General features: G+C 45.2%; 1 protein-coding gene across 8 annotated transcripts in view; it reads left to right on the forward strand.

Moving 5' to 3' along the window:
- The window catches only part of STIM1 (stromal interaction molecule 1), a 172,247-nt gene extending 149,259 nt beyond the window's left edge, over nucleotides 1-22,988 (forward strand). For 3 of the 8 annotated variants that reach the window (XM_014841951.3, XM_070490808.1, XM_044753388.2), the window contains 7 exons: nucleotides 140-317; nucleotides 4,688-4,865; nucleotides 11,795-11,962; nucleotides 12,486-12,586; nucleotides 12,869-13,104; nucleotides 16,633-17,014; nucleotides 21,062-22,988. In XM_014841951.3, the coding sequence (XP_014697437.1) occupies nucleotides 140-317; nucleotides 4,688-4,865; nucleotides 11,795-11,962; nucleotides 12,486-12,586; nucleotides 12,869-13,104; nucleotides 16,633-17,014; nucleotides 21,062-21,578 (1,760 nt within the window). In that variant the 3' untranslated portion in view covers nucleotides 21,579-22,988. Of the gene's footprint in view, nucleotides 1-139; nucleotides 318-4,687; nucleotides 4,866-11,794; nucleotides 11,963-12,485; nucleotides 12,587-12,868; nucleotides 13,105-14,324; nucleotides 14,418-16,632; nucleotides 17,015-18,739; nucleotides 18,777-21,061 lie in introns of all 8 variants that reach the window. The other 5 variants (XM_014841954.3, XM_070490809.1, XM_070490810.1 and 2 more) reach the window with 4 other exon arrangements.
- The last annotated feature ends 325 nt before the right edge of the window (nucleotides 22,989-23,313 follow it).

Genomic DNA, 23,313 nt, shown 5'->3' on the forward strand with positions numbered 1-23,313 from the left:
TATGTGGCAAGTGTGTGTCTAAGAAGAGAAACTTATTCCTCTGAGTGGGAAGGCTTCATGGTGGAGGGGATGCAGTGGAGTCTGCAAGGCTAAGTGTGCAGTGGGCAACCTGAGTCACCATGCCCTTCCTCTCTGGCAGTGACCCGCCATAATCACCTCAAGGACTTCATGCTGGTGGTGTCTATCGTTATTGGTGTGGGCGGCTGCTGGTTTGCCTATATCCAGAACCGTTACTCCAAGGAGCACATGAAGAAGATGATGAAGGATTTGGAGGGGTTACACCGAGCTGAGCAGAGTCTGCATGACCTTCAGGAAAGGTAAGGCCCTGCCCCTTCCCCACAGCCCTGGTGCAGCCAGCTCTTGGGACCCTCTTGTTTCCACCTGGGATGTGGGCCATTTAGTTTCAGAGACCATGCTGACGTGGCTGACCAGCACGGTCATCCTTCCAAAACTGCATTGGGAACCTAGGTTCCTGCCATTCCAGTTGCATGGGCAAGTATTCCTCCCCAGGACAGAAGCTTATTTCTATCTTTTCTCCCTCTGAGCTTCAAAGGGAGACAAGTGTAGCTTATCTTTTTTTAAAATTTTTAAACTTTTTTAAATTTAAATTTTAATTAATTAATTAATTTATTTAGAAGAAGATTAGCCCTGAGCTAACATCTGCTGCCAATCCTCCTCCTTTTGCTGAGGAAGACTGGCCCTGAGCTAACATCCGTGCCCATCTTCCTCTACTTTATATGTGGGACACCTACCACAGCATGGCTTGACAAGTGGTACCACGTCCGCACCCGGGATCCGAACTGGCGAACCCAGGGCCACCAAAGCGGAATGTGTGCACTTAACTGCTGCACCACTGGGCTGGCCCCCAAGTGTAGCTTATCTTGAGCTTTCCCAGTTGGATGGCTCATTAGCGGTCATCCTACATCCTACATTCTGTCCTTCCTCCTACCTCTGGATAGCTTCCCTTCCTTTAGAAACAGACATAATTAGCTGTTCTTCACTGTTTAAAAGAAAACTCACAAATCTGTCTTCTTAATTCCGTTAGTTCTTTCTTGTATGGAATCTAAATCTCATAAGTACTTACTTGTTATATGACTTTGGGTAAATCCCTTTCCCTTCTAGGACTTATTTCCTCATCAGCAAAATGAAGGGGATGAGCTAAAGGCCTTCCAGCTCTGATAGTCTGGGATTCTGTTTAGATAAAGCATGGCTTAAAAATTATTGTAGAAAATCTAGCAGTGAAAAGAAGGTGCCAGGCAGTCAATCAGTCAGTTGATCTAAGTACTTCCTGACATCTAGGAACCAGGTCTGTGCTGGGAACTGTAAGGGATTCACCGCTCCTGGGGCTGCACAGCTCACACATTAGAAGGAGCAGTGAGCACACACTCAGTTCAGTGCCGCGGTGCCAGCTGATGGGATGAGAACTCTGAGGACTAGAGGGTCACAGAAGCAGGAGATGAGTGGATGTGGACTCTGAGGAGGTGGCCTTGAAAGATGAGTAGCGAGGTCCTGGTAGTTAAGTTTGAATGTATAGAGTGGGGCCAGATTCCTAGTTCCTTAAGACTCACATGGAGAAGTCTAGTAACATGCAGAAGGCCGTAGAGTCAGTACAGGTATTTGGTTTTTTCTTTGTTTCGTTTTTGAGAAGAGGAGAGGCCTACTTCAGGACTGTCTTTTAGAAAATTATTCTGACAGCCCAGGGACTCCAGTTGGGAAGTCTTTTCAGGAATCTATTTAAAAGGAAATGAAGTCTGGCTCTTTTCTGTTATTTTTTAATGATAGATACTACTTTGTTTGGAGGGATGGGGAAAACATTTCTTATGAGCTAGATATTGTTCAGTACTTAAATGCAGTGTTGTTTTTAATCACCACAACCCTATTAGGTAGGTACTATTCTCCCTATGTTAGAGTTGAAGAAATGAAGGCTCAGAGAGAGTGAGTGCTTTGGTTGGGGTCACACATCAGTAAGTGGCGAGCTAGGAATTTTTAAAACCGACAGGGTGCTGCCTCAGGAAAGGCAGCTTTATAAGATTCGTTTCCATGGGCTGGGCTTCTAGTGGGCAAGAGAAGTTTCATCTCTGAGCCGATAGCTGGCTACTTTGCTGGGCCCCTTGTTCCTGGGCCCTTTGCCAACTGGGGGCTAGATGCTGCTGTCTGAGCAGTGCTCATGCTTCATTTGTTTGAAAAACATGTACTGTTTTCGTTCCAAAGGCAAAGAATCTGGGCAGGAGACATTCCAAGTTTGGGGATAAAACTAAGCTCCCAGCTATCCCTGCTTCCCAAGGCGTGCAGAGCTAAATGACCACTGTGGCACTTAGAGAAACAAATGCACGCACATACCCAGAGACAGGCTTACGCAAGTGCACACACACGTATCCTCCTCTGACAGTGTTCAGAGCCTGCGTGCCCCCTTGTCCCTCCTTACTTTAACAGGCCTCACTGCCAGCCACCATAGAGCTTTTTTATAGTTCCTAATGTTTTGGGTGAATAAATGTAATGCTTACATGCACATTCCAGTCAGGATTTCTTTGGGTTTCAAGGTAATTCTTTGAGGCAGGCAGGAATTTTGATTCACATTTAAAAATGAATAGGCCTCGTACAGGGAACAGACTTGTCCATAGTCACACAGGACTTAGAGCCAGGGCTTGCAGTCAGGCTGACTAATTTTCTTACTTGTGAGACTAATTGATTGCTGTCTTCAAGATGCTCAGTCTTCTGTAGAGGAGATGGAGTGGGGCCAGGCTTCATTGTACATATATTTGCTCATTTCTGCACCGAACAGTAGTTATTGATCTTCATCTCTACTAGATCCTGTTAGGACTATAAAAGTGGGTGAGTTTTGATTCTACTTTAAAGGAGCTCCCTATATACCGTAGGCTTTTCTAAAGAGGCTGTTTTCAGAGAGGATAATATTTCATTGAAGAATTGAATCCCTAATGGTGTGATTTCATGCTGTTGGGTCATGGAAGAATACTAGAAAGGAGGGTAATCAGCAAGGGACGGAGATGGGGGCAGGAAATGGCGCCTCTGATTTGTTTTTAGCTATGCATGTGGCGCCACCTGGTGTGTACCTTAAGGAGGTTCAACTCCCTTTCCAGGGACAAAGTGGGCAGAAGACTATGATTTGTCAGCAGGGAGCTTACAGCCTAGACATTTTTCCCTCTTCACTCCTTGCTCATCCTGCCACATCTTCTGAGGCTGCAGCCAAGGACAGATCTGGACTTGGGACTTTTCAGAGGTTGCATCCTGTTTCTGCCTCTTCTATTTCAGCTACTTAATTAACTCAGTTGTCAGTGCTTTTCTCTGTGGGCGCTTCTTTTCTGTAGCCTACCCTTTCTCTTCTGTATCTCAAATCTAAGCCATATATTGCTTGTCTTCTTCATCTTCCTTTTCCCTTCCTGGTCCCCTGGTAACTTGGGGGTCCTACTAAGGTAGGAAGACCTGACAGTGGCTAAGTCCTTTCCCTCTTCCAGAGGGATTAGCACACTCTTACTGTTTCTTCTGGATCTAGCCCAGGCCTCACCTTCCCTGACTCCTTTCAGGCAGAGCTGATCACTCCATCCTTAGGTCTCATCCAACACCTTGTATATCTCTCTGTTATGGAACTTATCACACTGTGTGCAGTTATCTGTTTACTTGTCTATGTCAGACTAGACCACGAGCTCCTCAGTGGCAGGGACAGTTTTCTCATTCATCTCCATACATCTAGGACTTAGCACAGGCCTTTGCATTTAGTAGACACCTGAAAGTACCTGGTGAATAAATGGATGAATGAATGAATGAATGGATTAACATAGATATGTGGAGGAAAGAAGGAAGGAAGGAAGGAAGGAGGCTTGCTTGGCTAGATGGAAGCTTTTGTCAGTGAGCAGAAGGAATGTTTGGGTAGGTACAGGGTATATTTTCATTATAACTGAAGCCCTTGAGATCTTACCTACCATGGAAGATACTTAGGAAAGGGACTCAGGCCCGGGGGCAGCAAGGGACTCTCCCAAGTCTTGCTCAACCCTTTTGGCATGAATTTCATTTTTCTGTGCTTCTGGGAGCAGGTACTCAGGAATCCAAGAAGTACAGCTCAATAGTTCCTTTCTCATCTTCCTTAAATCTCACCCCCACCCATACCCCCTGGCACCCCAGTCATATCTCAGCCATCAGCCTTTCTCTGGATCTTTGGTCTAGCTTGCAGGGTAGTCTACATTTATCAAACCTTCCAGATACCCTGGTATCAGGGAAATAACTATGGCATTTGAAGTCATACAGATTGGAATTCTAGTCTTAGGTGTACCTACTGTTACTTCCCCTCTCTAAACTTTCATATACACACCTGTCCTATGCTGATATTGATGCAATGTATCATTATCTGCAGAGAGGACAAATGTGACATACCTTGTAAACTAGCAGTTGTGATTTTAGTATGTGAGACACCTTAGAGGAAGGATTCAGATACACAGAAACCTAGCTTCACATCCCTGATTACTGGTAGCAAAATGATGGCCAAAGTAAGAATTATGGTAACAGCTATGGTTTCTGTTGACCCTGAACTAACTCAGAACCACATAGTCAGCAGAGTAGAGAGAATATGTGCTGAGTGCTGGAGCCTTCATTTTCCTCTTTGATGCCATGACTCATGGTGTCTTGGCTGGCCCCCATTGCCTGGCCTCCTCCAGCTCCCTGCATTGCCCCGCAGGTTGCACAAGGCCCAGGAGGAGCACCGCACAGTGGAAGTGGAGAAGGTACATCTGGAGAAGAAGCTGCGTGATGAGATCAACCTTGCCAAGCAGGAAGCCCAGCGGCTGAAGGAGCTGCGGGAGGGTACCGAGAATGAGCGGAGCCGCCAAAAATACGCTGAGGAGGAGTTGGAGCAGGTAGGAGAGTCTGCAAATTCCTTGACACCCTGAAGCAGGAGTGGGTTAAAGGGCAGGGGCCAAAGGTCTGTCTGGAAAGTTTCATGTGTGAGGACTTTGAAATATGGCTCAAAAAATATCTCCAAGAGTCACTTGACTCTTACCAATAAGAGTAGTGGAAAAATTGCAAAAAATGGTCACTGTGATTTTCAAAGAAGAGCAAATAACAGATGATAATAGTTCTTCCTTTTTTACTGAGGTATTTACATAGAGTAAAGTGTGCAAATCATAAGTATACAGCTGGCAAGCTTTTACACATGCAAGTACTGGGTAACCACCATCCAGATCAAGTAATAGAACCTTTTAAGCACCCAGAAGGCTCATTTTTGCCTCCCCCGCCCCTGTCAATTTTCCATCCAAAAGGTAACTGTAATCATAATCTCTAAACCAGATTAGTTTCACCTGATTTTAACTTTCTGTAAATGGTCTTATACAGTACGTGTTCTTTTTTATTTTGTTTCTTTCACTCAACATTATGTCTGTGAGAGTCATCCATGTTATTGCATGTAGTGAGAGTTGGTTTATCTCCATTGCTGAGTAGTAACCCATTGTATACTATAAATTATTTATCCATTCTCCTGTTGATAGATGTTTGGGTTTGTTTGCAGTTTTTTTTGCCTTTTAGGAATAACACCTGTGAACCTTCTTGCACGTGTCTCTTGATGGGCATAAGCACTTATTTCTGTGGGATAGATAATAAGGCATTTGTATATTTAGCTTTCTTACAAACTTCCAAACAGTTTTCCAAAATGGTTATACCAATCTGTACTACCATCTGCAATGTGTGAGAGTTCTAGTTGAGCTACAACCTTGGTATTTGTAGGCGTTTTAATTTTACACATTCTGGTAGGGATGTAGTTGTATCTCATTCTGATTTTAATTTTCATTTTCCTAATGACTAATAATATTGTACATCTTTTCATAAATTTATTGACCTTTTCATTTGGGAATCTCTTCTCATTTTTAAAATTGGGGTGTCTGTCTTTTTCTTAATTGATTTGTAAGGGTTATTTATATATTCTGGAAGTAAGTCTTTTTCTCAATATATGTGCATACATATTGCAAATATTTTCTCCCAGCCTGTGGCTTGCTTTTTTACTGTCTTAATGTTGTCTTTTAATGAACAGAGTTCTTGATTTTAATCAAGTCCAATTTAATCAATTTTTTATTTTTTTAAAAAAATGGTATTTTTTGTGTCCAGTTTAAGACATCTTATCCTACCCCCAAGATATTTTCCTAAATTTTCTTCTAGGAGCTTTATTGTTTTACTTTCCACATTTAGGGATATGGTTTATTTCAAGTTAATCTTTGCGTATGATATGAAGTAGAAGGTCAGGGTTCTTTTTTCCCCAGGTAGATACTCTGTTCTGTTCTGTAGTCTGTTGTCTATCCTTACAGCACATTGTCTTATAATTAGTCTTGATATCTGGTAGTGTTAAGTTCTCCAGCTTTATTCTTCTTCAAGATGGCCTTGCCTGTTCTGGGTTCTTTGCCTTTCCATTAGCTTGTCATTCTGCTGCCCCCTCCCTGCAAAAAAGCCTTGCTAGGATTTTTATTGTTTTTCAGTGAATCTATAGATTAATGTGGAGAAAAATTGACATTTTAACCAAATTATTCTTCCAATCCATGAGCATTGTTTATCCTGTCACCTATTTGGGTCTTTTAAATTTCTCTCAGCGATGTTTTGTAGTTTTCAGTGTAGAAGTCCTGCACTTTTTAAAAAAAATTTTAACTTGTACTTATTTTTCTATCTCCTTGAGGTGGAAGATTAAGTTATTGATTTTAAACCTTTAATCCTTTCTAATATATGCCTTTAGAGCTATAAATTTCCATCTTTGTACTGCCTTAGCTATATTTATTAAGTTTTGATATTTCATATTTTCATTATCATTTAGTTCAAAAGATTTTCTAATTCTATTACTGTTTCTTTTTTGGCCCGTGGTTATTTAGAAGTGTTTTGCTTGATTTTCAAACACTTGGGGACTTTTCCAGTTATTTTTCTCATTGATTTCTTCTTCTTCTGTTTTTTTTTTTTTTTTTGAGGAAGATTAGCCCTGAGCTAACATCTGCCGCCAATCCTCCTCTTTTTGCTGAGGAAGACTGGCCCTGAGCTAACATCCGTGCCCATCTTCCTCTACTTTCTATGTGGGATGCCTACCACAGCATGGCTTGCCAAGCAGTGCCATGCCCGCACCCGGGATCCGAACTGGCGAACCCCGGGCTACCAAAGTGGAACGTGCGAACTTAACTGCTGCGCCACAGGGCCGGCATCCCTCTCATTGATTTCTAGTTTAATTTTACTGTGGTCAGAGAACATATACTGTATGGTTTCATTCCTTTCAAATGTGTTGAGACTTGGTTTATGTAGACAGACTAAACAATACAATTGAAAGGCAAAGAGTGTTGGACTGGATAGAAAAACAAAACCCAACTATATGTTGTTTACAAGAAACACACTTTAAATATAAGGATACAAAAAGGTTAAAAGTAAAAGGATGAGAGAAGATGTATGACACAAACCCTAAGCAAAATAAAGCAGGGGTAGCTATATTAATATCAAAGTAGACTTAGAGCAAGTAGAATTATTAGAGACAAAAATGGACATTTCATAATGATAAATGTGTGAATTCAACAGTAATATATAACAACTCTTAATTTTGATATACCTAATGATATAGGTTAAAAATGTATAAAGCATGGGGCTGGCATGGTGGCTAATCTTCCTCAAAAAAAAAAAAAAAAGGATAAAGCAAAAGTTGAAAAGGCTAAATGGATACTAGATAAATTTATAATGAAAGTTAGAAATTTTAACACAGCTCTCTCAATAATAAGCAGCCAAAAACATCAGTAAGGATATAAAAAATTTAAAAATAATTAATCAATTTGACCTCATTTACACATATAGAGCATTTTGTCTAACGACTGCAGAAGATTCATTCTCTTTAGTGTCACATATTGCTTCTGCTCTATTCTCCCCTCTCTTTCTGGCTATCCAATATTTATGTTAGACCTTTTAACTGTATCCCATGCATCTCTTACGCTTTATTCTGTCCTTTTTTTCTCTCTGTGCTTTGGTTTGGTTATTTTCTATTGATCTGTCTTTGAGTTCCCCAATCCTATATTCTGCTGTGATTGTTGCGCTGTTTAACTTGTTCAGTGGAATCCTACTCTCAGATAATGTGTTTTTTCAGTTCTGGAATGCCCGTTTTACTCTTTCATAGGTTCTAATTTTCTGTCTAAAACTTCCATGTTTTCATCTATTGTGTCCATCTTTTCCTGTATTTTCCTTAACATTTCAATCAGAGTTATTTTAAAGTCCTTGTCTAGTAACTCTAACATCTGGATCATTGATGGGACTGCTTATTTTTCCTCTTGATTATCGGTTATATTTTCATGTCTCTTCTCATGTCTAGTAATTTATTTTTGTTTAATGCTAGACAGTGTGTATAAAAAATAATAGAGGCTCCAGATGATTTTATCTTCCATCAGATATAGGGTTCCCCCTTTCTTCTGTTAGGTATGTAAGGCGAGGAGCTGGTCACCTCAAGCCGAACAGAGACTGAGCTATGTTGGAACTGGGTTGTAGTTTTACAACTACAGAGGTCCCCTTCTTCTTTCAATATCTTATCTCCTAAGCATTATGAAATTATGGGAGATTTTATTCCACTCTTTGGCCTAGCTACCTATTTTCCTGCACAGCCCCAGGGCTCAGTAAATGCCCAAAAAAGAAAACTGGATGTGGGGCTGACCCGGTGGTGCAGCGGTTAAGTGCACACGTTTTGCTTCGGCGGCCTGGGGTTCGCCGGTTTGGATCCCAGGTGTGGACATGGCACTACTTGGCATGCCATGCTGTGGTAGGCATCCCACATATAGAGTAGAGGAAGATGGGCACAGATGTTAGCTCAGGGCTGATCTTCCTCAGAAACAAAAACAAAAACAAAAACAAAAACTGGATGTATGTTGGGGACCCCTCAATTTCCAGTCTGTTATACCAACGAAAGCTAGATTGGTTTCTCTGTGCCCCAGTGGAGTCCTCCTGCCTGGGCCAGGCCCAATTCTCAGCCCTCATCTAGAGTCATCAAATGCCTCCAGGGAAGAAAATGGATGACAATTATCAGCTCACCTTAGAAAAGCTTTTCCCTCTCTGGGTTTTTCATTCATCTAGTCCAGTGGTTCTCAAACTTTTTGGTCTCAAGACCCTTTTACTATTAAAAATTTTTAGGACCTCAAAGAACATTTTTATGGGGGCAATATGTTGCTATTTACCCTATTAGAAATTAAAACTGAGAAAAATTTAGAAATATTTATTAATTTATTTAAAATAAGTATATTAGGGGCCGGCCCCATGGCCGAGTGGTTAAGTTCGCGTGCTCCGCTTCAGTGGCCCAGGGTTTTGCCAGTTCGAATCCTGGACATGGACATGGCCCCGCTCATCAGGCCATGCTGAGGCGGCGTCCCACATGCCACAACTAGAAGGACCCACAACTAAAAATACACAACTCTGTACCAGGGGACTTTGTGAGAAAAAGGAAAAATAAAATCTTAAATAAATAAATAAATAAATAAATAAAATAAGTATATTAAATTCCTTACATGTTAACCCCAAAAATGTGTTTTTATGAAAAATGACTACATTTTCCAAAATAAAAATAATTTAATGAGAAGAGTGGTTTTTTTTTTTAATAATTTTGCACATATTTTTAATGTCCGGCTTAGTACACTGCGAGATTCTTATGTTAGTGACTGTACTCAGTCTGTTGTGATATCACTCATCATGTCACCTCTGGAGAACTCCACAGTTCAGTTGTCAGAGAAAGGGAGTTAAAAAGATAAATAATGTCTTAGTATTATAGTGGAAATAGTTTGACCTCATAGATGCTCTCAAAGGGTTTTGGGGTTGTTGGAGGATCCCCGGATCACATTTTGAGAACTGCAGACCTAGTCTTTATTGTTTCTACAACTCTCTGATGTTTTTGAAAATTTTCACAATTTTTATAACTTATACAGCTTTTTCTAGATGTTGTGTTGGATCAGAATAGTTCTTCTGCCATGACCTACTGTATCTTATGGGGAAGTGGAAGTCAGGCGATAACACTTTCAAGCACACAGATCAGTGGTTATTAACTTTGCTACATATTAGAATCACTTGGAGAGCCTTAAAAACTTTTTGATGCTTTGATGCTTTTTGACCCCAGATCAGTGAAATCAGAATCTCTGGGTGAGGGCCTCGATATTAGTATTTTGGAAGTTTCCAGATGATTCTAGTGTCTGACAAGGTTGAGAACCACACCATAGAATAAAAGAATAGGATCAGTGAACTTTGACTTGTCCCAGCTTCTAGCTATTGTCTTCTTCTCCTTCAGGCATTTATTATTTGTGTGTGACAAGATGTGCCTGTCTCTGTCTTTTTGCGTCCCATCTACCCCGTTCCCTATTTTGTCCTTGTTTCTCTCATTAAACAACCAGTTTTCGAGCCTGTTAGGCCAGCCTCTTCCCACCTCCCCGACTATCACACTTCCCTCTATGTGCTCTTTTTTTTCTTTTCTCTCTCCATTCTCCCCTTCTCAGCTTATCCCATTCCCTTACCTGCTTTTAATATAGCACTTGATCATACATTTTCAGACTTAGTGTATTAGATTCTAAAGTATCTGTTCTTCACTGTAAATCTACAAAACCAGGAGTGGGCCAGTTTATAGTTTCCTTTTTAAGGAACAAAAACCAAATGAAGATGGGTCTTCTCGTTAGCTTTCAAAGGAATAAAGGTGTTCTGTCCTTAGATAAGGCCCTCCCGGTCCACTGTAGGCTGTGGAGAGGACCTCAGGCCTGCTATGAGATGCTTGCCTCACTAGATGAAGTTGGGCATAATGAGACCGCTCTGGGATTCTGACCAGCCAAAGGTCAGATGGGGAAGTTAGGGCATCACTTCTACTGGTAGCCTGGGTGAGATGTACTGGGTCTGATGTACTTTTAGACCTTTCACACTTGAGTGCTTTGTGACTGTCTGCTTCACTGTATGCTCCTTGCTGAGAAGTCAGTGAGGACTTTTCTGCTTACACGTTGGTCCTTTCATGTCTTGATCTCTGTTGGCAGTGCCTGCGTTAGTGTTGGCATGCTTGTTGTCTTCTCACTTTGTAAGGAGTGCCCTTCAAAGCCTCCCTGCCCTGCTCAACAGGAGATAGTGGACCAAGCCTCTGGGCTAGAGGAGACTTCAGAGAGCATTCAGGCCAATCGCCTTCTGGAATAGTAATCATTTTTAAGGTCTCTCTGACATGAGCTCTTCACATACCTCCCTGATGGAGAGCTCACTCTCTCCTGAGATCACCCCTTCACTTATGGTTTGGGTTTGCATGGGGAAAGTCCTTCCTCACACTGATTTGAGATCTGCTATAGGAAGCACAGGGTCACACAGCCAGTTGAGTGACAGACTAGGAACCAGAACCAGATTTTAGATTCCCCAGTCAAGTGCTTTTTCTGCCACATTTTGATGTCTTGAGTTTCAAGCATGGACCCCAACTCTAAGAAAGATGTTTCACTGAGCTTACCTATGCCTTAAGAGAGCAGGGAAGACTGTTGACATTGGCTGCATGACCAGGAGAGGCATCTTGTGTGGATGTGTGGGGAAAGAGTGCTCTAGCCTGGCAACAAAAAAGTCTCAATATGAGTTCTGGTTGATGCTACTGATTATGTGACCTTGAGTAGGTTATTTTCCTTCTCTGAGCTTGCTTCCTACTATATAAAAGAGAATAATCCTTGCCCTTTCTCCCTCTTGGGAGAGTTGTAAAGCTCACATGAGATAGCAGACAAGAACTCTGAATTCTGAAGTATCATACACAGGCATTGGAGAGCCTTATGGTTGTAGTAAATGAACTTATATCCTCTTGGTTGCACAGGTTCGGGAGGCCTTGAGGAAGGCAGAGAAGGAGCTGGAATCACACAGCTCATGGTATGCTCCAGAGGCCCTTCAGAAGTGGCTGCAGCTGACACATGAGGTGGAGGTGCAATACTACAACATCAAGAAGCAAAATGCCGAGAAGCAGCTGCTGGTGGCCAAGGAGGGGGTGAGACCTCCCCTCCTGCTGCAGTCTTCTCTCCTCCTCACCTCCTTCCCTTTCACCTACTCCTCTTCCTCTTTTCTGCCCCACCCTCTCCCTCCTGGTGGACTAAGAGATGTCCTGGTGCTGGGTTCTGTTTCTTTTCCTAGTATACAGCTCCTGATAATGCCCTCAAGCTTCTAGAGGAGGGAATGAGGTATGGGGGTGCTCCCACCTGCCCTCCTGGCAAGATGTAGCAAGTGGAGGCAGGTAGAGGGAAGGCTCTGCCAGCCCCAGGCTGCCATGGGGACAGAATCCTCCCAGGGCTAGGGTACTGCCATGGGATCCCTTTGCTTCTCTTGATGCCTCTATTTTTTTTCCTCTACTCTTTTCTTTCCTTTTGCCTTCCTTTTCTCTTTCCCTTCTCTTCCTTTTTCTTGTGCAGCCAAAGCTGTGCTAGGAGGAGGGGGACCTAGCCACAGAAAGGCATTTCTCATTTTTCCAACCTCTACTCCCTGCTGTTTTTAAGCTGAGGGCCTCATCTTTGCAGGCTGAGAAGATAAAAAAGAAGAGAAACACACTCTTTGGCACCTTCCACGTGGCCCACAGCTCTTCCCTGGATGATGTGGATCACAAAATCCTAACAGCTAAGTAAGTAGCACCTGTTGCCTACGTCTGGCAATGTCCATCCCATCCTCAGGATTTGAGGGTGTACAGGGCCTCCAACCCCAGTTCTACTTCTTCACTGGTAGAGGGACAGTCTGGTCTCCTGACCCAGCCTTTATTGAGCTCCCACCTTGCTCTTAACTTTATGATTAAATTGTGTTTGTTATTTACACATATCCCCCCAACTTGTTCCTCTGAGAAGAGGTCTTATTCCTATTCAGGCTCACATCCAGCCCATGCCTGCAATTTTCTTTCCTCTGTCTTCAGGCAAGCTCTGAGTGAGGTGACAGCAGCACTGCGGGAGCGCCTGCACCGCTGGCAACAGATTGAGATCCTCTGTGGCTTCCAGATTGTCAATAACCCTGGCATTCACTCACTGGTGGCTGCCCTCAACATAGACCCCAGCTGGATGGGCAGTACGCGCCCCAACCCTGCCCACTTCATCATGACTGACGACGTGGATGACATGGATGAGGAGATTGTGTCACCCTTGTCCATGCAGTGTAGGTGACCTCCTGGGTGAGGATGAAGGAAGGAGCCTTTGATGCACAGGTTAAGAAATCGTCGGCCTCAGCTGTACTTGAACAGCATGTGGGGCAGATACCAAGGAAGATAGTTCAACTCATGACCTTGGTTAATAAAGCGCATTTTGCGTCAGGCTCTTCCTTTCTAGTTGTCCTTTCAGTGGTTTTTCCTTGCTGTTTGCTCTGTCTGCCCCTCTGGGTCTATTGTGTCAAGTGTGTCTCCTTTACTCTTGGTGTTCTTTTAATCCCTTTATTCTTCTTTTTTCCCCCCTTCATCTACCTTTATAAAAATAATCTCTTTGAGTGGTTCGTTATAGAAAAATGGCATTCATTTTGACTATTGCTTTTATTTGTTTTCATTTTTATTCTTTATTCCTGATTGTTAAAGTAGATGAATGGAATGATGTCCCTTTCTGCCTTTTTGTGTGAGGCCCCAGGAAGCAATAGTCCCTTACAATGTTATAGCCCTAAATCCTCCAAGCCAGAAAGACATTCTTGTGCAGGAGGAATCTCCTGCGCGAGGAATTTCCTCCACAAACATGTCTGGCTTTCCACCTGAACTCTTGGACCTCCCTACTTTCTGTCTTGGGTCTTCGTGCACGCACTCCCCCCCTCCCCCACCCCAAGTGATGAGAGCTGAGTAGAGCAAAGTCAAAAGAGACAGCACTCTTTGGGAAGTCTTCAGTGAATGAAGGCACTTATCCCTTATTGGCCCAGTTGAATTTTTCTTTGGATCAGAGACTCTTTTAGATAAATAGAACAGACCTTTATGGAAAAGCTGTTGTCCTGGGCCCATATCCCACGAGTGCAGAAGGGATGGCAGAAAGCTGGGGCTGGGTTAGGGCTCACTTTCAGAAAGCCAGATTCTTTAATCAAGCTGGATTTTAGCTCCAGACAGTATTTATTTGTAAATTTCCTCAATGATATTTTATCTCTGGCCTAGCTGTTTGTCTCCCTGGTCTGATATCTTGTCAGGGCTTTAGTCAAAGGCCCAACAAGGTTAGGATCACTAGCAGGCAGAGCTTGATCCTGACGAATCATCTAAAGGCTCCTATGTTCTCTGGCTTGGGAGGGACCTTCATTAGCTTTGACCCACCCACCTCTTGCCCCTGGCCCTTCCCTTATCCCATCGATGTGCAGGCTGAAGCCCCCTGTAAATCAGATTCTCTTCTCATTTTGGCCTGGCCGTTGGACCCTAGATGCTGCCTGGTTGATGGGGCGTAGGTTCAGTGACCGCTCTCTCTGCTCAACATCCGCCGGCTCGGATGATCAGTCCCTCTGGAAATACCCGGGTTTGAGGAGCCCCTTTGGGGCTTTTATTTTTCCAACTTTGGGGACTAAACCAACACTCCTGCCCCACCCCACGGGCCCCTTATCCTGCCTGCCTCACTCCCCTGCCTGCTCCCTCTGTTCCCTCAGCACTGTCCCTACTAATTGCAGGGAGGGGTTCGGGGGTGAGAAGGATCAGCCTGCTCAGCTGAGACCTGGAGAGAGAACACCCATGGTGATGGAAGGCTTACGCTTCTCCTTTCAGCCCGGCTAGATAGATGTCCTGGTGGCCCTTCTTTCCAGCTGGGCTGGGATGGAAAGAGGGAAGGAAAGATCCTCCCCCTCTTTTCTCTTTTTCGTGTCTCTCCCTTTTCCTCTCTGTTTTCCCTTTCTTTCTCCCTTTCCCCCGCTCTATTCCATACTTCCTCTTCCGCCTCCCTCTCATGCCTTGCAAGCCACCAGCCATAGAGGCCCTGCCTCCCCAGCTCTCCATCACCGTGGAACTGTGCTCTCTCCCTGGTGGCTCATCCAAGGCTTCTGCCCTGCTTGTAACCTGGCCCTTTCTCCCATCTTTAGGGAGAAGGCAAGGAGGCCCATCTGCCAGGGTAGAAAAGAAAAAACAAAGGTGTAAATTCTGTGTTCAGCTGGAGCTGGGATTGAGCCCAAGGGGGATGCTCTAGCACATTCCTAAATTACTAGGTGCCCCCATAGCCCTGCACTGGGCATGGTGGCCATCGTCTTCGAAGAGCCTGATTTGCAACATTGATCCAAGAGCTGGTTCTTTGTTGTTTACATGCTCATCAGAGGGAATTTGGAAAGTAAGAGAGTAAATATGAACATAATATTTGAGCACATTTTCTTTCAGTCTTTTATCTGTGAAATTTTAAATAATTTTTTATGTCATCAGGGTAACGATAACCACTACCATTTATTGAGTGCCACGAACTGTGTCAGGTACTTTAAATACATTATCTTGAAGCCTCACAACAACTCTGCAGAATTTTATAAATTAGGAATTAAAATAGGGAAGTAAGTTGCTCAAAGTCACAGCTAGAAGTGGAAAGGCCTAGTTTCTGTTTTTTTTTTTTATTTTTATTATTTTTTTTTAAAGATTTTTTTTTTTCCTTTTTCTCCCCAAAGCCCCCCAGTACATAGTTGTATATTCTTTGTTGTGGGTCCTTCTAGTTGTGGCATGTGGGACGCTGCCTCAGCGTGGTTTGATGAGCAGTGCCATGTCCGCACCCAGGATTCGAACCAACGAAACAGTGGGCTGCCTGCAGCAGAGCGCGCGAACTTAACCACTCGGCCACGGGGCCAGCCCCTTAAATTTTTTTTTAATTTTTTTACTTTTGAGGAAGATTAGTCCTGAGCTAACATCTGCTGCCAATCCTCCTTGTGTTTGCTGAGGAAGACCGGCCCTGAGCTAACATCCACGCCCATCTTCCTCTACTTTATATGTGGGATGCCTACCACAGCATGGCTTGCCAAGCAGTGCATAGGTCCACATCTGGGATCCGAACTGGTGAACCCTGGGCCACCAAAGCGGGATGTGCAAACTTAACTGCTGCTCCACTGGGCCGGCCAAGGTCTAGTTTCAAACTCTAGTCTTTTGTGTTCCATAGCTCAAGGTATTTCTTTTATATATAATTTTATATCCTTTTGTTTTCCCTGAGCATTTTAATAGACATTTTTCTACGTTTTTAAAATCTTTTCATACGCAGAATTTTTAATAGCTGTATAGTCTTCCAGCAATTAGATGTATTATCATTTTCCCATTGTTCCACCTTTATGTTTACTTTCATACAATTATTAATAGTGATGTGATGAACATGTTTGTGTAAAAATCTTTGTCTAAATTGTGACTTATTTCCTGAGGTTTACTTTCTAAAAAGGCTGGTTCTTAGTGCTCTCCCGGACCTTGCCTCCAACTCCTATCCTCCCCTGTCCTGCTTGTGGTCTCCCATTAACGCCTTGCCATCTCCCTTTATAGTAATGTTGGCCCTAGGTCTCCTTCTATTGGAATTGCCACTAAAACTGACCTGGCCACCTTATCTTCCATTTCCGCTTGCTTTTAGGACCCTTGGTGGGAGGTTCTTGGGAGGAGGTGCCCCATTTTCCAGATTGGGCACCAAAGGCCCAGAGTGGTCTCCAGCAAGCATTTATCCATGGGCAAACCTGCTTGCCTGCCAGCCCCAAATAGGCTACCCCTCCCTCACACTTTCTTCACTCTCCTTGCAGCCCCCAGCCTGCAGAGCAGTGTCCGGCAGCGCCTGACGGAGACACAACTTGGCCTAGGATCTCAGAGGTTGGTAGAGGGCGAGGCTGGCCACTTCTTGACAAGCCGGGTATCTCTGCGGCGAATGCGCAGCCTTTCATCTGGACAGTCTTTCAGTTCTGAAGGCCACGAGATCAGCTCTCCATCTGCCTCTGCTGCTTCTTCCTGCTCCTCTACCACCACCACCACCACCACCACCACCTCCACTACCTCCATCACCACCGTTCATGTCCACCCTGTTTATTACCACCACAGCACTTCCTATTTCCTCCAGATGGAGCCCTACCCTGACCCACCCCCTTCTGACAGCACCGCTGTGATGCCAGGGCATTCAGAGAGCTTGGGGTATCAGCTGTATCTCTTCTCTTTCTTTCTTCCCTTCCTTCCCTTTCTGCCACCTTTCCTTGGCCTCTGCCTGCTGGCTGCTATGTGGGCATCTGTCGGGGCGGGGGGTGTGCAATGGGGCCTCTTCTCCTTGTCCTGCCCTTTCCCAGCCCTGAGACTCCTTCTTTAGGTCAGCCTAACTCCCCAGACCTTTCTTCCCTTCTCTGTTTGGGGTATGCTGACTCTAAAAATGAGTAACAACCCCCCTCCCTCACAGTCCTATAGCACTTTTGCCTAAACTGTGCACTTTCACATCCATTATCTCAGTGGAGTCCTCACTTCCTTTACTCCTTCAAAAACATTTATTGATATCTACTCTGTGCCAGGCTCTGCTGGGCATGGGGATTCATAGATGATAAGATACAATCCCGGCCATCAAGAATTACAGTCTGGTCTGGGAGAGGTACATAATAATTGTGGGACAATTTGATAAGTGCTATGGGTGTTGAGGAGGGAGTGACTAACAGTGTGTACCTGGGTGGAATGCTTCACAAAAGAGATGACATTTGTGCTAAAACTCTGTGTGCAGAAAAAAGGAGAGTGTATTCTAGGTAGAGGAAACATCATGTGCGGAGGCATGGAGGTTCAAGAGAATATGATATGTTTGTGGTTAGAACATTGGATATGTGTTGCTGGGAAGGGGTAGCAGATGAGGCTAAAATGATAAAGGGCTCTCAAAGGCTAGGGGCTTTGGCCATTACCCTTTAGGAGATGGACAACTGCAAGAGTTTCTAAAAGAAAGTGAATTGGTCAGATCTGCATTTTAGAAATAACATTTTAGTTGCCTGTATGAAGGAAAGAAGGGAGAGACTACAGGAATTTGGAAGTCATTGCAGTAGACCACTAGGGGAGGTAACGAGGTCTTGGGATGGAAAGGAGAGGATGAATTTGGTACCTGGCTATGAGGAGTGAAGGAGAGGGAAGAGTCTAGGATGACACCCAGGTTTCTAGCTTGAGTGACTGAATAGGTGTAGTACCCTTCATGGAATTAGGGAATAGAAGGGAAACAGGTTTAGCGGTCTTGGACAAGAAAAGTTTATAGGTGGGGCAGGCATTAAAGTACTCTCTGAGTAGGAAGTTAAGGGTAATAATAGTATAAGAATTGGGGAAAGGCTTTCTCCCAGGCCTGGTCTGGCAGCTGCAGGGACTTTCCCTGCTAATACCTCAGGATGGTAGGCTAGGGTCAGAGATAGTAGCCTTGATCTTACCTGGAACAAGCTTAGACCCTCAGAAAGTCCCCCCTCCTCTGGAAGGAACTCTCATCTCTGAAGTTGTGACCATGGCCCAGTCCTGGCCTCTGGGCTGCAGCCTGCTTACCCTGTTGCTTTCTTTTGGTCCTGCCTCTCTCTGGATACCAGTCTCTCTAGCTCTGCCCCTTGAACGTCTGGATAGTTATTCTTGAGGGCTGTTCCTTTTTCTCTCACAAAGGGACTGCCTTTACTAGCATTATCACTCAGCAGAGCTGCTCATCTTCATTCTCATCCTCATTTTCATCCAAAAGCCTAGGCAGGGAGACTGCCCCTCTGAATACAGATGGAGAGGACTGAATTGGGCTGGGGGCACAAGGGGATGCTGTGAATCTCATGCTCCAAGGCCCAAGTGAGGGCAGTGGGGAGGGAGGGTCGGGAGGTACCTGCATCCACCTGGCCTGTTCACTACTTAATTTTCTTTTACACCATGCACCAGAGGATCATCTCTAAAGGCAAACAGGCTCTCTAGTAAGGTTAGTAGCTTGGAATGGGAGCCCAAGGCAGCCCAGCCTTTGGGGAGGGACACCCCTGGCCTGAATTGTCTCAGAGATTCAGGGAGGGGAGGTGAGCTCGCCTCAGTGGGCCTTTTCCCTCCTACATCTACTCAGGCTTCCTCCCAGTTTGTTTTCTTGCTTTGGAAGTCTCAGCTTTTAGTTGATAGAGGCATAGAGGGATGGGAATCATGACCAGATGGGACTGTGGGCCAGGAGGAGTGAGCAGCCTCTTGACCTCTCTTCCTTGGTGTTAGAAAGGTCCTAGGAGCCTCACCTCCTCAGCCTAAAGGGCCCCTCTTCCCAGTGTGGTTGCTTCCCAGAACTTCCTTCCACTGAGCACCTTCCTCTGTGATTCATAAATGTGTAGAAAAGGCAGTATATGGAGAGCATCATATTGGAGCTTAGAGAAACAAGGGCACATTTAAATAGAAGCAAGGACAGTGTCAGATATGTTAAACCAAGTATGAGACTGAATAATGGTAAACGCTAGAGTATGTGGCTGAAATAGTATTTTTAGAACGGGAGTTGGAGCTGGAATTGTTCTCTGCTATCGCCTTTCTCCAAGAAGGTATTGGCCCATGAGGTGGCTGCTTAATTAATTATTTCCTACTGAGAATTAAACTTAGAATAGCTATGAGCCAACCTCCTGCTTTTGCCTGTTTCAGGGGCCTGGTGCCCTCCCTAATTTCTGACCCATAGCCTCCTTCCTTCCAGATCCTGTGGTGCTCTCCTTTCCCACTCATGACTCCTTCCCTTTGGCTTCCTGACTTGGATGTTTAAGCATTTCCCTTAGCCCTCTCTTCTGCCTCTGCCATGGGTTCTCTGGCCTCTGGGAAAGCAGAAGGAGGGTTAAAGGATTGGCAGGGAATCCCCATATCTACCCTCTTGTCTGTAGAGGCAGGAGGGGTGGCATCGGGAATTGGTTCATGGCCTTCTTAGGGATAGCCAGCCCCCTAAAGGGTCTTGACTTCCTGGACTAGCCTCTGTGTGTGCATGTCCAGTGTGCAGTGCCACATCCCCATAACTCAGCCTTGCAAAGAAGCCTTTTGTGACTGGCCCACATATGGGTTGTCCAGCTTGACTGGCCTCATCATCTTCATTCCCACAGTACTTTCTCCATTTCTAAGTGCTTTGCCAACATATTTGATCCTCCGAACAGTCTTGCAAGATAATTGAATTGGTATTGTCTTCATTTGGCCAAAATTGAGGACCAGCAAGTTTAGATGACTTGTCCAAGGTCACACAGCAAGCCTCAGGCAGAGATGGAAATTGAGTCAGACTTTATGATTTATAGCGAGTGCACAGCTCTTTTGAACCACTGCTCCTTAAAGGGCAACACCCTGTGTTTCTACACCTCCCTACATTCTCCCTGTCAGCAGAGCTCTATAAGAGAACCCACCCTTCCTGCTGCCAGCTGACTTTGAACTCTGAAACACTTCTCTGTGACCACCTTTGAATTCTGTGAGGGGGTTGGAAGAGGCAGCATCCTGGCCTTTTGGGTTGGGTGAGGGATTGTTTGCAAGGCTGTTCTAACCTTCTCCTCCCCAGCCTGGGTCAGGCCCACTTACTGCATGTACCCTGTTCCTTGGGGCCTGGCCCAGACTGGATGTGTCCCAGGATGTGACAGGAGTAAGTGGGGAGGGAGACATGGAAAATGGTGACTCAGAGAAATATGTGGGTTCTGTGTTAGCTTAGGGCTGAGTCCTAAGAAATCTAGCCAGTATGGGAAGGCAGAGATTTTATTGAGGGGGATGCCTCTGCAATTGAAGCCTATGGTTGCACCAGTTTAGGGCCTGGGCATTCAGTAGGGGTGGGGCCCAGGCATTAGAAAGCACTTTGCCAGACAGATGATGGTATAATGACATTTGTTTTTGCTTCTTGTTGTTTGTCTCTTCTCTTGCCATCACTTTTCCTTTTCTTCCTTTTTTATCTCCTTGGTCTTTCTTATTTCTACCTGCTTCTCCTTTTGCTTTTCTTCCTCCCCAATTTTATTCTGTTCTCCCTGTCTCTTCTCTGATCTATCCCCATTCCTATTCCTCCCTGCTCTCTCATCCTTTACTTATGACATATCAACTTACTTCTGTTTCTCATTCTTCTCTTTCTCACCTGCCTGTTTATTCTGTTTTATCTCTCCTGCCCCTCTTTCCATCTCCACTTTCCTGCCCTGTCCTTGTCTTCTCATGTTGTCCCTTTCTCCTCTTCAACTTCCCCCTGTCCCCCTATCCTGTTTGTGTCCCTTTCTTCTTCTTTGCCCTGTCTTGCAGGGATTTGACCCATTCCGATTCGGAGTCCTCCCTCCACATGAGTGACCGCCAGCGTATGGTCCCCAAGCCTCCTCAGATGGTCCGGGCTGCAGATGAAGCTCTCAATGCCATGACTTCCAACGGCAGCCACCGGCTGATTGAGGGGGTCCACCCAGGGTCTCTGGTGGAGAAACTGCCTGACAGCCCTGCCCTGGCCAAGAAGGCACTACTGGCGCTGAACCACGGGCTGGAGAAGGCCCACAGCCTGATGGAGCTGAGCCCCTCAGCCCCACCTGGTGGTTCTCCACTTTTGGATTCTTCCCGTTCTCACAGCTCCAGTTCCCCAGACCCAGACACACCATCTCCAGCTGGGGACAGCCGAGCCCTGCAGGCCAGCCGAAATACACGCATTCCCCACCTGGCTGGCAAGAAGGCTGTGGCTGAGGAGGATAATGGCTCCATTGGCGAGGAGACAGACTCCAGCCCAGGCCGGAAGAAGTTTCCCCTCAAAATCTTTAAGAAGCCTCTTAAGAAATAGGCAGGATGAGGGTGGCAGTGGCAGGACAGCTTGTCCTTCCCTGGTCTTCTGCCTCCCTTTCTCTCCCTTCCAAGATATCTGGCCCCAAGAGTGGGGCATGGGAAGGGCTGGCCCAGGGGCCTGGGCACTGTACATACCTGCCCCCCTCATCCTTGGGTCCTTCAACATTATTTATTAACTGACCACCATGGCCTGCCTGCCCTGCCTCCCTCCCAACCATGGGCTGCTGCTGTCACTCCCTCTCCACTTCAGTGCATGTCTTAGTTGCTGTCCCCTCAGCTCCCAGCTTCACGTTGGGGTCCAGCTTCCGTCTCTGCTGTCCCAGTTTTGAGGTTTGGTTTCTTGTTTCTGTCTGTCTCCTGCTTTCAGGCTCCTCTCTCCCACCACTCTCCAACTTCCCCTAGTAGCTAGGGCAGATGTTAAGAATAACTTCTGACTCCTGTGCCTCAGATCTGTTCCACCCCACCTCCAATGGTTTTGTTTGCCCCAGACTGGGGCCTAGGGCATAATATTTGAGGTTTATTCTTTGAGAGTGTGGTGGGCCAGAGGGAACCTCAGCCTGGAGCTCACTCAGGCCTCCAGGGGTCCGTGGGGGAATGAAACCAATTCCCAGAGAACAAGCTATTAGAGAGTTTTAAAGAGAGGCCAGGCTGGGGGATAGATTGGAAGAGACTTCTCTCTTAGTTGGAGGATGAGTAGATGCTAGAGTTGTGGGCTACAAGGCAGTCACCTTTTCTCTCTTCTCTCACCCACACCTGCATCTCTTTTATCCCTGCTCCCCCACACTGCAGGAGGGTTTTTGTCTGTAAGAGGTGCTGCCCAAATGCTCCCAAGCATCAGTACTCCTGGGGCTCAGGACAATCAGCTCCCCTGGCCATGGGAACCTCAGCCACCATGCAGGGCTCTAATGGGGCCCTGAAGCTATTGGGCAGGATGTTGTCACATTTGAACCAAAAGACAGTTTAAAATTGAAAAAAGAAATCTCCTGAATTCCCAAGTGCCTGCACCACATACTTCCCTGACCTTGTCAGACCCCATTTTCATGTTACTGCATAGCCTGGGCCAGAGGCTCAAAGGCCACAGCCAGTTTAGGGAAGAGGGTGGCTAAGGAAGATAGTGTAGGTGAAGGTGGCTGTGTGACCACTTCCCCCCACCCTTCCCACCCTCTAGACAACTCTCTCCCTTACCTGTTTTTGCTATGGCTGTCAAGGTATTTTCCCTCTGCCCCACTCCCTGCCATGACTTTACTCTGGGATCCTTTTTGGGCCTGGGGTGGGGACACCTGGGGCTGGTCTTAGGAGGGTGCTAGGCTACAGACTGCCTTGTACCCCCTGGACACCCTCACATGGGTTTTTCTGTGTTATTTCATAAGACTCTTTGAAGTCCAATAAAGCATGTAGGAGATTTTAACCTCTGCTGGCTTTGACTCTCATTGTGTTCCCTGTGCTCTCTTTAGCATAGCAGACAGGGTGAAGAAGAGACTATTTCTCCTCTGACAAGGGAAAATGAAGTTCTAATACACACATCCAAAAGCTCTCTGGGTAGGGTTACAAGATGAAATGCAGGATGCCTGGTTAAATTTAATTTCAGATAAACAATAACTTTTAGTATAATTATGTCCCATGCAATATTTGGGACACGTTATTTTTACTTGCTAAATTTGGCAGCCCTATCTCTAGGCCATCCTGACCCTATCTATCCTATAGCTTCACCTATCACCTATGACTTTTAGAAT

This window comes from Equus asinus, chromosome 20 (assembly GCF_041296235.1).
Source record: "Equus asinus isolate D_3611 breed Donkey chromosome 20, EquAss-T2T_v2, whole genome shotgun sequence".
In the NCBI taxonomy this organism is placed as follows: domain Eukaryota; kingdom Metazoa; phylum Chordata; class Mammalia; order Perissodactyla; family Equidae; genus Equus; species Equus asinus.